The sequence below is a fragment of the Blennius ocellaris genome, assembly GCF_963422515.1.
Source record: "Blennius ocellaris genome assembly, contig: SCAFFOLD_76, whole genome shotgun sequence".
Classification (NCBI taxonomy): Eukaryota; Metazoa; Chordata; class Actinopteri; order Blenniiformes; family Blenniidae; genus Blennius; species Blennius ocellaris.
In genome coordinates this window covers 62,414-77,500 of record NW_027661907.1, presented here as the reverse complement: position 1 = coordinate 77,500, position 15,087 = coordinate 62,414, and the positions used below count along the sequence as shown (strand labels likewise).

Genomic DNA, 15,087 nt, shown 5'->3' with positions numbered 1-15,087 from the left:
CTGTCGTTTCCTCCACCTATTTCCTCCTCCACCTGTCGTCTCCTCCACCTGTCATTTCCTCCTCCACCTGTCGTTTCCTCCTTCTGTCATTTCCTCCTCCACCTGTCGTTTCCTCCACCTGTCGTTTCCTCCTTACACCTGTCGTTTCCTCCACCTGTCATTTCCTCCTCAACCCGTCGTTTCCTCCTCCACCTGTCGATTCCTCCACCTGTCATTTCCTCCTCCACCTGTCATTTCCTCCACCTGTCGTTTCCTCCTCCACCTTTTACCTGTGGCTTCATAACCGTGTGACTCTCAGCCGTGAACACCACCACACTAACCTGCTGTGACTCTCAGCCGTGAACACCACCACCCTAACCTGCTGTGACTCTCAGCTGTGAACACCACCACCCTAACCTGCTGTGACTCTCAGCTGTGAACACCACCACCCTAACCTGCTGTGACTCTCAGCCGTGAACACCACCACCCTAACCTGCTGTGACTCTCAGCCGTGAACACCACCACCCTAACCTGCTGTGACTCTCAGCCGTGAACACCACCACACTAACCTGCTGTGACTCTCAGCTGTGAACACCACCACCCTAACCTGCTGTGACTCTCAGCCGTGAACACCACCACCCTAACCTGCTGTGACTCTCAGCCGTGAACACCACCACCCTAACCTGCTGTGACTCTCAGCCGTGAACACCACCACCCTAACCTGCTGTGACTCTCAGCCGTGAACACCACCACACTAACCTGCTGTGACTCTCAGCCGTGAACACCACCACCCTAACCTGCTGTGACTCTCAGCCGTGAACACCACCACCCTAACCTGCTGTGACTCTCAGCCGTGAACACCACCACCCTAACCTGCTGTGACTCTCAGCCGTGAACACCACCACACTAACCTGCTGTGACTCTCAGCCGTGAACACCACCACACTAACCTGCTGTGACTCTCAGCCGTGAACACCACCACCCTAACCTCCTGTGACTCTCAGCCGTGAACACCACCACCCTAACCTGCTGTGACTCTCAGCCGTGAACACCACCACCCTAACCTGCTGTGACTCTCAGCCGTGAACACCACCACCCTAACCTGCTGTGACTCTCAGCCGTGAACACCACCACCCTAACCTGCTGTGACTCTCAGCCGTGAACACCACCACACTAACCTGCTGTGACTCTCAGCCGTGAACACCACCACACTAACCTGCTGTGACTCTCAGCCGTGAACACCACCACACTAACCTGCTGTGACTCTCAGCCGTGAACACCACCACCCTAACCTCCTGTGACTCTCAGCCGTGAACACCACCACCCTAACCTGCTGTGACTCTCAGCCGTGAACACCACCACCCTAACCTGCTGTGACTCTCAGCCGTGAACACCACCACCCTAACCTGCTGTGACTCTCAGCCGTGAACACCACCACCCTAACCTGCTGTGACTCTCAGCCGTGAACACCACCACACTAACCTGCTGTGACTCTCAGCCGTGAACACCACCACCCTAACCTGCTGTGACTCTCAGCCGTGAACACCACCACCCTAACCTGCTGTGACTCTCAGCCGTGAACACCACCACCCTAACTGCTCCACCGCTCTAATTCCACATCATTCTAGTTTTTCTAGATCTACTGATCTAAACAAACGATCATTTCCTGTTAAACAGGTGAAGCTTCGGACTTTTTCTCTTTTCTTCTGCTTTCCATTTTAATCTTTTGTGTGAAATTTGAAGCTGTTTTGAACAAACGGTGATATTGTATATTTATATACATTTGATCTCCGACAAACTTTGGTTTTAACATTAAAATATTTCATGATGTAGGTTTGTCTCAGTTCTGAGGCCCAAACTTCTGCTGCTGCACAACTGGGCGTAACACCGGGAGGTGAACAGAGTCTGGGCCTCCAGTTTAGTCAAGATCCAGAATCTCACTGGAAGTAGCACGACTGAGTACACGGCTGGGATACTCAAATACCGCCAGTATTTATACTCCGTCACTGAGTACACCGCTGTGATACTCAAATACCGCCAGTATTTATACTCCGTCACTGAGTACACCGCTGTGATACTCAAATACTGTCAGTATTTATACTCCGTCACTGAGTACACCGCTGTGATACTCAAATACTGTCAGTATTTATACTCCGTCACTGAGTACACGGCTGTGATACTCAAATACCGCCAGTATTTATACTCCGTCACTGAGTACATGCCTGTGATACTCAAATACTGTCAGTATTTATACTCCGTCACTGAGTACACCGCTGTGATACTCAAATACTGTCAGTATTTATACTCCGTCACTGAGTACACCGCTGTGATACTCAAATACTGTCAGTATTTATACTCCGTCACTGAGTACATGGCTGTGATACTCAAATACTGTCAGTATTTATACTCCGTCACTGAGTACATGGCTGTGATACTCAAATACTGTCAGTATTTATACTCCGTCACTGAGTACACGGCTGTGATACTCAAATACTGTCAGTATTTATACGTCGTCACTGAGTACATGGCTGTGATACTCAAATACTGTCAGTATTTATACGTCGTCACTGAGTACACTGCTGTGATACTCAAATACCGTCAGTATTTATATGTCGTCACTGAGTACACCACCCTAATACTGTATGTGAGCAGTACAGTCGTAGTACTCAGAATACTGCTGGTGCTGCTCAGTCTGCTGGACAAACGCTGCTGAAGTTGAAAAGTCAAGCTGAAAGTCTATTTATGCCATATATACACACACACACACACACACACACACACACACACACACACACACACACACACACACACACACACACACACACACACACACACACCACCCTATCATCAGCACTATGAAGAGCTGCAATGTTCACCTGTTCTCTGCACACATGTACAAAGTAGCACCACCTGGTGGCCCGGCATGCAAACTGCAACATTGTTTAGCATTTCTGAGGATTTAGAGTGTGTGTGTGTGTGTGTGTGTGTGTGTGTGTGTGTGTGTGTGTGTGTGTGTGTGTGTGTGTGTGTGTGTGTGTGTGTGTGTGTGTGTGTGTGTGTGTGTGTGTGTGTGTGTGTGTGTGTGTGTGTGTGTGTGTGTGTGTGTGTGTGTGTGTGTGTGTGAGAGAGTGTGTGTGTAACGTTGTGTTGTTCCCTCCAGGACGGCTCAGGTTCCCTGAAGAGAAGCGGCTCCTTCAGTAAACTACGAGCCTCCATCAGGCGCAGCAGCGAGAAACTTGTCCGGAAGCTGAAGGGCGGCTCGGCCCGGGACAGTGACCCTAAAAACCCCGGGTAACTATCCCCACCCCCCCACCCCAACACGCCAGGGACGAGAGTCACTAACCAAACGCGAGGCGCTGATCTTCTTTGGTGGTGAAGCAGTTTGCACACGAAGCCATGGACACAAACACAGCAGCTCCTTTTCTATCGCCGCTGGTGACCTTTACTGACCTCTACTGACCTCTACTGACCTTTACTGACCTTTACTGACCTCTACTGACCTTTACTGACCTCTACTGACCTCTACTGACCTCTACTGACCTCTACTGACCTTTACTGACCTCTACTGACCTTTACTGACCTCTACTGACCTCTACTGACCTCTACTGACCTTTACTGACCTTTACTGACCTCTACTGACCTCTACTGACCTCTACTGACCTTTGGTTTCTGTTAGTTACAATCGGTTTCTGTTACCGTTAGTTACCATCGGTTGCCATTGCTTTCTGTTAGTTAGCGTGCGTTAGCGTGGGTTAGCGTGCGTTAGCGTGCGTTAGCGTGGGTTAGCGTGCGTTAGCCTCGGCCTCATTTCCTCCAGAAACCAACCGGTGAATGTTTGAGCAACCTGAAAGCAGGACGACTCGTTTGGCTTCAGACGGTGAAGTTTCTGAGATAAAAGTGAATAAGTTCAGAAAAAGTCTTCTCAGAAGGAAAAACAGTATTTTGACATTAAGTGGTGAGTAAATGGTTTTATTTCACTGAAAAAGCTTTTAATAGAAGATGTTTTATATTTTGATCAAATTGAATTTAGTGACTATTGTAAGAAGTAAATCATTTAAGTGTAATAATTTTATTTAAAGAAGATGTTGGAATTACTCAGATTTTCTTAAACAATATTTAGTTTGCCATATTTTAAAAGTATTTTGGACAAAAAGTTTGTATTGTACTTGCATAAAATTACAACGTATAGATTTATTTTAATAACAGACAATAAATGAATTCTGGAAAGACGAGAAGGAAAAAATAATAATCCATTCAGATATCAAATTGTCTTTTTACTACATGAAGGAAATGTTATTAAATATATATACAGAATATGAGTTTTACTATTTATTATCAACAGTTGTAAGATGAGCGAGATGTGAATATCAAGAAGGGAAAATACTTTTCAAATATATAGATATATATTTTTAAAAAGGTTAATATACTGAGAAGAAAATATCTGGATGTAAAATGTTTAATATTTACTATGAAATTGAAATTTGTTTAAAAAGTAAAAATACATACAAATTTTGTTCATATTAAAAAATAATTCAAACTTTTTACAAAGAAAGTAACAATTGTCATTTTTGTTGATACAAATGTTTATTTTAGGAAGAAAAGGTTTGGATAATAATCCAAATGACACTGAAATATTGGATTACAACAAATTCATTTTATTTTGAAGAAGATTATTTTGTCTCGAGATGAAAAATGGAATTTGGAATAAAAGCGTTGTTCCCTTTAGGGACGGATATTTTAGGGAATAATAATAAATACTAGGATACCACTTCTTTACAATACGAGTGTGAGTACCGACCTGCCGACACTGAGAACCATACAGTACTTCTTAAAGTGTAACTGAGAACCATACAGTACTTCTTAAAGTGTAACTGAGAACCATACAGAACTTCTTAAAGTGTAACTGAGAACCATACAGTACTTCTTAAAGTGTAACTGAGAACCATACAGTACTTCTTAAAGTGTAACTGAGAACCATACAGAACTTCTTAAAGTGTAACTGAGAACCCAGACAGTACTTCTTAAAGTGTAACTGAGAACCATACAGTACTTCTTAAAGTGTAACTGAGAACCATACAGAACTTCTTAAAGTGTAACTGAGAACCCAGACAGTACTTCTTAAAGTGTAACTGAGAACCATACAGAACTTCTTAAAGTGTAACTGAGAACCATACAGTACTTCTTAAAGTGTAACTGAGAACCATACAGTACTTCTTAAAGTGTAACTGAGAACCATACAGAACTTCTTAAAGTGTAACTGAGAACCCAGACAGTACTTCTTAAAGTGTAACTGAGAACCATACAGTACTTCTTAAAGTGTAACTGAGAACCATACAGAACTTCTTAAAGTGTAACTGAGAACCCAGACAGTACTTCTTAAAGTGTAACTGAGAACCATACAGTACTTCTTAAAGTGTAACTGAGAACCATACAGTACTTCTTAAAGTGTAACTGAGAACCATACAGAACTTCTTAAAGTGTAACTGAGAACCCAGACAGTACTTCTTAAAGTGTAACTGAGAACCATACAGTACTTCTTAAAGTGTAACTGAGAACCATACAGAACTTCTTAAAGTGTAACTGAGAACCCAGACAGTACTTCTTAAAGTGTAACTGAGAACCATACAGAACTTCTTAAAGTGTAACTGAGAACCATACAGTACTTCTTAAAGTGTAACTGAGAACCATACAGTACTTCTTAAAGTGTAACTGAGAACCATACAGAACTTCTTAAAGCGACACTGAGAACCATACAGTACTTCTTAAAGTGTAACTGAGAACCATACAGAACTTCTTAAAGCGACACTGAGAACCATACAGTACTTCTTAAAGTGTAACTGAGAACCATACAGTACTTCTTAAAGCGACACTGAGAACCATACAGTACTTCTTAAAGCGACACTGAGAACCATACAGTACTTCTTAAAGCGACACTGAGAACCATACAGTACTTCTTAAAGCGACACTGAGAACCATACAGTACTTCTTAAAGTGTAACTGAGAACCATACAGAACTTCTTAAAGTGTAACTGAGAACCATACAGTACTTCTTAAAGTGTAACTGAGAACCATACAGTACTTCTTAAAGCGACACTGAGAACCATACAGTACTTCTTAAAGTGTAACTGAGAACCATACAGAACTTCTTAAAGTGTAACTGAGAACCATACAGAACTTCTTAAAGTGTAACTGAGAACCATACAGTACTTCTTAAAGTGTAACTGAGAACCATACAGAACTTCTTAAAGTGTAACTGAGAACCATACAGTACTTCTTAAAGTGTAACTGAGAACCATACAGTACTTCTTAAAGCGACACTGAGAACCATACAGTACTTCTTAAAGTGTAACTGAGAACCATACAGAACTTCTTAAAGTGTAACTGAGAACCATACAGTACTTCTTAAAGTGTAACTGAGAACCATACAGAACTTCTTAAAGCGACACTGAGAACCATACAGTACTTCTTAAAGTGTAACTGAGAACCATACAGAACTTCTTAAAGTGTAACTGAGAACCATACAGTACTTCTTAAAGTGTAACTGAGAACCATACAGAACTTCTTAAAGTGTAACTGAGAACCATACAGTACTTCTTAAAGTGTAACTGAGAACCATACAGTACTTCTTAAAGTGTAACTGAGAACCCAGACAGTACTTCTTAAAGCGACACTGAGAACCATACAGAACTTCTTAAAGTGTAACTGAGAACCATACAGTACTTCTTAAAGTGTAACTGAGAACCATACAGTACTTCTTAAAGTGTAACTGAGAACCATACAGAACTTCTTAAAGTGTAACTGAGAACCAGACAGTACTTCTTAAAGTGTAACTGAGAACCATACAGTACTTCTTAAAGTGTAACTGAGAACCCAGACAGTACTTCTTAAAGCGACACTGAGAACCATACAGTACTTCTTAAAGTGTAACTGAGAACCCAGACAGTACTTCTTAAAGTGTAACTGAGAACCATACAGTACTTCTTAAAGTGTAACTGAGAACCATACAGTACTTCTTAAAGCGACACTGAGAACCCAGACAGTACTTCTTAAAGTGTAACTGAGAACCCAGACAGTACTTCTTAAAGTGTAACTGAGAACCCAGACAGTACTTCTTAAAGTGTAACTGAGAACCCAGACAGTACTTCTTAAAGTGTAACTGAGAACCATACAGAACTTATTAAAGTGTAACTGAGAACCATACAGAACTTCTTAAAGTGTAACTGAGAACCATACAGAACTTCTTAAAGCGACACTGAGAACCATACAGTACTTCTTAAAGTGTAACTGAGAACCATACAGTACTTCTTAAAGCGACACTGAGAACCATACAGTACTTCTTAAAGCGACACTGAGAACCAGACAGTACTTCTTAAAGTGTAACTGAGAACCATACAGAACTTCTTAAAGTGTAACTGAGAACCATACAGTACTTCTTAAAGTGTAACTGAGAACCATACAGTACTTCTTAAAGTGTAACTGAGAACCCAGACAGTACTTCTTAAAGTGTAACTGAGAACCATACAGTACTTCTTAAAGTGTAACTGAGAACCCAGACAGTACTTCTTAAAGCGACACTGAGAACCATACAGAACTTCTTAAAGTGTAACTGAGAACCATACAGTACTTCTTAAAGTGTAACTGAGAACCATACAGTACTTCTTAAAGTGTAACTGAGAACCATACAGAACTTCTTAAAGTGTAACTGAGAACCAGACAGTACTTCTTAAAGTGTAACTGAGAACCATACAGTACTTCTTAAAGTGTAACTGAGAACCCAGACAGTACTTCTTAAAGCGACACTGAGAACCATACAGTACTTCTTAAAGTGTAACTGAGAACCCAGACAGTACTTCTTAAAGTGTAACTGAGAACCATACAGTACTTCTTAAAGTGTAACTGAGAACCATACAGTACTTCTTAAAGCGACACTGAGAACCCAGACAGTACTTCTTAAAGTGTAACTGAGAACCATACAGAACTTCTTAAAGTGTAACTGAGAACCATACAGTACTTCTTAAAGTGTAACTGAGAACCCAGACAGTACTTCTTAAAGTGTAACTGAGAACCCAGACAGTACTTCTTAAAGTGTAACTGAGAACCCAGACAGTACTTCTTAAAGTGTAACTGAGAACCATACAGAACTTATTAAAGTGTAACTGAGAACCATACAGTACTTCTTAAAGTGTAACTGAGAACCATACAGTACTTCTTAAAGCGACACTGAGAACCATACAGTACTTCTTAAAGCGACACTGAGAACCCAGACAGTACTTCTTAAAGTGTAACTGAGAACCATACAGAACTTCTTAAAGTGTAACTGAGAACCATACAGTACTTCTTAAAGTGTAACTGAGAACCATACAGTACTTCTTAAAGTGTAACTGAGAACCCAGACAGTACTTCTTAAAGTGTAACTGAGAACCATACAGTACTTCTTAAAGTGTAACTGAGAACCCAGACAGTACTTCTTAAAGCGACACTGAGAACCATACAGTACTTCTTAAAGTGTAACTGAGAACCATACAGAACTTCTTAAAGTGTAACTGAGAACCAGACAGTACTTCTTAAAGTGTAACTGAGAACCATACAGTACTTCTTAAAGTGTAACTGAGAACCCAGACAGTACTTCTTAAAGTGTAACTGAGAACCATACAGAACTTCTTAAAGCGACACTGAGAACCATACAGTACTTCTTAAAGTGTAACTGAGAACCCAGACAGTACTTCTTAAAGTGTAACTGAGAACCATACAGTACTTCTTAAAGTGTAACTGAGAACCATACAGTACTTCTTAAAGCGACACTGAGAACCCAGACAGTACTTCTTAAAGTGTAACTGAGAACCCAGACAGTACTTCTTAAAGTGTAACTGAGAACCCAGACAGTACTTCTTAAAGTGTAACTGAGAACCCAGACAGTACTTCTTAAAGTGTAACTGAGAACCCAGACAGTACTTCTTAAAGTGTAACTGAGAACCATACAGAACTTATTAAAGTGTAACTGAGAACCATACAGAACTTCTTAAAGTGTAACTGAGAACCATACAGAACTTCTTAAAGCGACACTGAGAACCATACAGTACTTCTTAAAGTGTAACTGAGAACCATACAGTACTTCTTAAAGCGACACTGAGAACCATACAGTACTTCTTAAAGCGACACTGAGAACCCAGACAGTACTTCTTAAAGTGTAACTGAGAACCATACAGTACTTCTTAAAGCGACACTGAGAACCATACAGTACTTCTTAAAGCGACACTGAGAACCCAGACAGTACTTCTTAAAGTGTAACTGAGAACCATACAGAACTTCTTAAAGTGTAACTGAGAACCATACAGTACTTCTTAAAGTGTAACTGAGAACCATACAGTACTTCTTAAAGTGTAACTGAGAACCATACAGTACTTCTTAAAGTGTAACTGAGAACCATACAGTACTTCTTAAAGTGTAACTGAGAACCATACAGTACTTCTTAAAGTGTAACTGAGAACCCAGACAGTACTTCTTAAAGTGTAACTGAGAACCCAGACAGTACTTCTTAAAGTGTAACTGAGAACCATACAGTACTCTAAGCTAACTGAGAACCATACAGTACTTCTTAAGTGTAACTGAGAACCATACAGACTTAAGAACCCTACAGACTTCTTAAAGTGTAACTGAGAACCATACAGTACTTCTTAAAGGTAACTGAGAACCATACAGTAACTGCTTAAAGTCTTAACTGAGAACCAACAGTACTTAAAGTGTAACTGAGAACCATACAGTACTTCTTAAAGCGACACTGAGAACCATACATAACTTCTTAAAGTGTAACTGAGAACCATACAGAACTTCTTAAAGTGTAACTGAGAACCATACAGTACTTCTTAAAGTGTAACTGAGAACCATACAGTACTTCTTAAAGCGACACTGAGAACCATACAGAACTTCTTAAAGTGTAACTGAGAACCATACAGAACTTCTTAAAGTGTAACTGAGAACCATACAGAACTTCTTAAAGTGTAACTGAGAACCATACAGAACTTCTTAAAGTGTAACTGAGAACCATACAGTACTTCTTAAAGTGTAACTGAGAACCATACAGTACTTCTTAAAGTGTAACTGAGAACCATACAGTACTTCTTAAAGTGTAACTGAGAACCCAGACAGTACTTCTTAAAGTGTAACTGAGAACCCAGACAGTACTTCTTAAAGTGTAACTGAGAACCATACAGTACTTCTTAAAGCTACACTGAGAACCCAGACAGTACTTCTTAAAGTGTAACTGAGAACCATACAGTACTTCTTAAAGCTACACTGAGAACCCAGACAGTACTTCTTAAAGTGTAACTGAGAACCCATACAGAACTTCTTAAAGTGTAACTGAGAACCCATACAGAACTTCTTAAAGTGTAACTGAGAACCATACAGAACTTCTTAAAGTGTAACTGAGAACCATACAGAACTTCTTAAAGTGTAACTGAGAACCATACAGAACTTCTTAAAGTGTAACTGAGAACCATACAGAACTTCTTAAAGTGTAACTGAGAACCATACAGAACTTCTTAAAGTGTAACTGAGAACCATACAGTACTTCTTAAAGTGTAACTGAGAACCATACAGTACTTCTTAAAGCGACACTGAGAACCATACAGAACTTCTTAAAGTGTAACTGAGAACCATACAGAACTTCTTAAAGTGTAACTGAGAACCATACAGAACTTCTTAAAGTGTAACTGAGAACCATACAGAACTTCTTAAAGTGTAACTGAGAACCATGCAGTACTTCTTAAAGTGTAACTGAGAACCATACAGTACTTCTTAAAGTGTAACTGAGAACCCAGACAGTACTTCTTAAAGTGTAACTGAGAACCATACAGTACTTCTTAAAGTGTAACTGAGAACCATACAGAACTTCTTAAAGTGTAACTGAGAACCATACAGAACTTCTTAAAGTGTAACTGAGAACCATACAGTACTTCTTAAAGTGTAACTGTGAACCATGCAGTACTTCTTAAAGTGTAACTGAGAACCATACAGTACTTCTTAAAGTGTAACTGAGAACCCAGACAGTACTTCTTAAAGTGTAACTGAGAACCATACAGTACTCCTTAAAGTGTAACTGAGAACCATACAGAACTTCTTAAAGCGACACTGAGAACCATACAGTACTTCTTAAAGCGACACTGAGAACCATACAGAACTTCTTAAAGCGACACTGAGAACCATACAGAACTTCTTAAAGTGTAACTGAGAACCATACAGAACTTCTTAAAGTGTAACTGAGAACCATACAGAACTTCTTAAAGTGTAACTGAGAACCATACAGAACTTCTTAAAGTGTAACTGAGAACCATACAGTACTTCTTAAAGTGTAACTGAGAACCATACAGTACTTCTTAAAGTGTAACTGAGAACCATACAGTACTTCTTAAAGTGTAACTGAGAACCCAGACAGTACTTCTTAAAGTGTAACTGAGAACCCAGACAGTACTTCTTAAAGTGTAACTGAGAACCATACAGTACTTCTTAAAGCTACACTGAGAACCCAGACAGTACTTCTTAAAGTGTAACTGAGAACCATACAGTACTTCTTAAAGCTACACTGAGAACCCAGACAGTACTTCTTAAAGTGTAACTGAGAACCCATACAGAACTTCTTAAAGTGTAACTGAGAACCCATACAGAACTTCTTAAAGTGTAACTGAGAACCATACAGAACTTCTTAAAGTGTAACTGAGAACCATACAGAACTTCTTAAAGTGTAACTGAGAACCATACAGAACTTCTTAAAGTGTAACTGAGAACCATACAGAACTTCTTAAAGTGTAACTGAGAACCATACAGTACTTCTTAAAGTGTAACTGAGAACCATACAGAACTTCTTAAAGCGACACTGAGAACCATACAGAACTTCTTAAAGTGTAACTGAGAACCATACAGAACTTCTTAAAGTGTAACTGAGAACCATACAGAACTTCTTAAAGTGTAACTGAGAACCATACAGAACTTCTTAAAGTGTAACTGAGAACCATACAGTACTTCTTAAAGTGTAACTGAGAACCATACAGAACTTCTTAAAGCGACACTGAGAACCATACAGAACTTCTTAAAGTGTAACTGAGAACCATACAGTACTTCTTAAAGCTACACTGAGAACCCAGACAGTACTTCTTAAAGTGTAACTGAGAACCCATACAGAACTTCTTAAAGTGTAACTGAGAACCCATACAGAACTTCTTAAAGTGTAACTGAGAACCATACAGAACTTCTTAAAGTGTAACTGAGAACCATACAGAACTTCTTAAAGTGTAACTGAGAACCATACAGAACTTCTTAAAGTGTAACTGAGAACCATACAGAACTTCTTAAAGTGTAACTGAGAACCATACAGTACTTCTTAAAGTGTAACTGAGAACCATACAGAACTTCTTAAAGCGACACTGAGAACCATACAGAACTTCTTAAAGTGTAACTGAGAACCATACAGAACTTCTTAAAGTGTAACTGAGAACCATACAGAACTTCTTAAAGTGTAACTGAGAACCATACAGAACTTCTTAAAGTGTAACTGAGAACCATACAGTACTTCTTAAAGTGTAACTGAGAACCATACAGAACTTCTTAAAGCGACACTGAGAACCATACAGAACTTCTTAAAGTGTAACTGAGAACCATACAGAACTTCTTAAAGTGTAACTCATACTGCAAACCACCACTGGGTGGTGCTGCGCTGCTGGTCTGCACGACGACGCTACCACACGGAAAACGTATCGCTCCGTGGAGTTCCGGACCCGATAGTGGTAATTGACCTGGTACCGGACCCGGTACTGGTACCGGACCTGGTACCTGACCCGGTACTGGTACTGGACCCGGTACTGGTACTGGACCTGGTACTGGACCTGGTACCGGACCCGGTACTGGTACTGGACCTGATACTGGTACCGGACCCGGTACTGGTACCGAACCTGGTACTGGTACTGGACCTGATAATGGTACCGGACCCGGTACTGGTACCGAACCTGGTACTGGTACTGGACCTGATACTGGTACCGGACCCGGTACTGGTACCGAACCTGGTACCGGTACTGTACCCGGTACTGGTACTGGACCTGATAATGGTACCGGACCCGGTACTGGTACTGTCATCAGATTGTTCTAACGACTGCAGAGGAGATTGTTGATGAAGTGACGGAGAAGCAGGGGATGAACTTTCACTCTTTTCTTCTATTTTCCTGTTTGAACGAAAGAAGAACCGCTTCGCTCTGGATTTTAAATATTTCATTCTGAACTTTTGTGGGTTTTTTCTTTTGATTTGTGAATAAATCTTCCGTTTCCATGGCAACGTGTGCTTGCATGAATCCTTTGGGGTTTCTTTGCTTTCTGTGCTTCTCCTCCCTGCATGGCTGACGATGAAGACTGTCATCTTCATCTTCATCATCGTCATCATTAGTAATGTGACGTCGCTGCAGAAAACTTTGAACATAAAGACAAAGAAAGTTTCTCTATTGAACGTTCTGAGCAGAACCACTGAGATCAAAGGTCCACTGGTGGAAGGAAGACGACAAGTCGTTTCCTTTTACCACAGAAAAATTCTCTCAAACGCTATCAAAGGACGATGTTGGAACTAAAGTAGGATTTTATAGATAAAGTAGGATTCCTGTTCCGTCACTCGTTCACTTCCTGAACCAAACACAACATTTTCACTCCAGTTGAGGATTGATGGTCAGAAGCAGCACAAGAGAAGAATCATGAAGGTTCTTTCATCAACACTTTGATCTGTTTTGTCCCTTCTGTCCATACCTTCATTCTCTTTTTCTTTATTGTGACGTTCATTGATACTTTCTGCACTTTCATGTTACTGAAAGCAGATTTTGAGTTTCTGGTTGGTTTCCTTCTTTTTGCATGGATGAATGAATGAGTGGCGCCTCTTTCTGCTGCTCAACATCCAACCTGGCAACCCTGCACTGTTCCTCCTGAAGACGGTCAATAAAGTTTGACTGAATCAGAAAGTGACTCTTTAACCAGTGAGATGTCCTCAATGTCTTTAACCCCGGGACGACCTCCACCCTCTGACACCCGACCTCCACCCTCTGCCCTCCACCCTCTGACCCCCGACCTCCACCCTCTGCCCTCCACCCTCTGACCCCCTGCCCTCCACCCTCTGACCCCCGACCTCCACCCTCTGACCCCCGACCTCCACCCTCTGACCCCCGACCTCCACCCTCTGCCCACCCTCTGCCCTCCACCCTCTGACCCCCGACCTCCACCCTCTGCCCTCCACCCTCTGACCCCCTGCCCTCCACCCTCTGCCCTCCACCCTCTGACCCCCGACCTCCACCCTCTGACCCCCGACCTCCACCCTCTGACCCCCTGCCCTCCACCCTCCGCCCTCTGCCCTCCACCCTCTGACCCCCGACCTCCACCCTCTGCCCTCCACCCTCTGACCCCCGACCTCCACCCCCTGCCCTCCACCCTCCACCCTCTGACCCCTGACCTCCACCCTCTGCCCTCCACCCTCTGACCCCCTACCTCCACCCCCTGCCCTCCACCCTCTGACCCCCGACCTCCACCCCCTGCCCTCCACCCTCTGACCCCCGACCTCCACCCTCTGACCCCCTGCCCTCCACCCTCCGCCCTCTGCCCTCCACCCTCTGACCCCCGACCTCCACCCCCTGCCCTCCACCCTCTGACCCCTGCCCTCCACCCTCTGACCCCCGACCTCCACCCCCTGCCCTCCACCCTCTGACCCCTGACCTCCACCCTCCACCCTCTGACCCCCGACCTCCACCCTCTGACCCCCTGCCCTCCACCCTCCGCCCTCTGCCCTCCACCCTCTGACCCCCGACCTCCACCCCCTGCCCTCCACCCTCTGACCCCCGACCTCCACCCCCTGCCCTCCACCCTCTGACCCCCGACCTCCACCCCCTGCCCTCCACCCTCCACCCTCTGACCCCTGACCTCCACCCCCTGCCCTCCACCCTCTGACCCCTGACCTCCACCCTCTGCCCTCCACCCTCTGACCCCTGACCTCCACCCTCTGCCCTCCCCCCCTGCATGCTGCAGCATGAGGCGCTCTCGCTCGCTGGGCGTTCTAAACATGGCGGACGAAGCAGCCGGACTCTTCCACCAA

General features: G+C 42.7%; 1 protein-coding gene across 4 annotated transcripts in view; it reads left to right on the top strand.

The window, feature by feature from the left end:
• klc1a (kinesin light chain 1a) overlaps positions 1-15,087 on the top strand; it is a gene marked incomplete at its 3' end in the record, with an annotated part of 38,775 nt that overhangs the window by 18,408 nt on the left and 5,280 nt on the right. For 2 of the 4 annotated variants that reach the window (XM_080522097.1, XM_080522096.1), the window contains exons 14-15: positions 3,139-3,269; positions 15,021-15,087. In XM_080522097.1, the coding sequence (XP_080378223.1) occupies positions 3,139-3,269; positions 15,021-15,087 (198 nt within the window). Of the gene's footprint in view, positions 1-3,138; positions 3,274-15,020 lie in introns of those variants that run through there. The other 2 variants (XM_080522098.1, XM_080522099.1) reach the window with 2 other exon arrangements.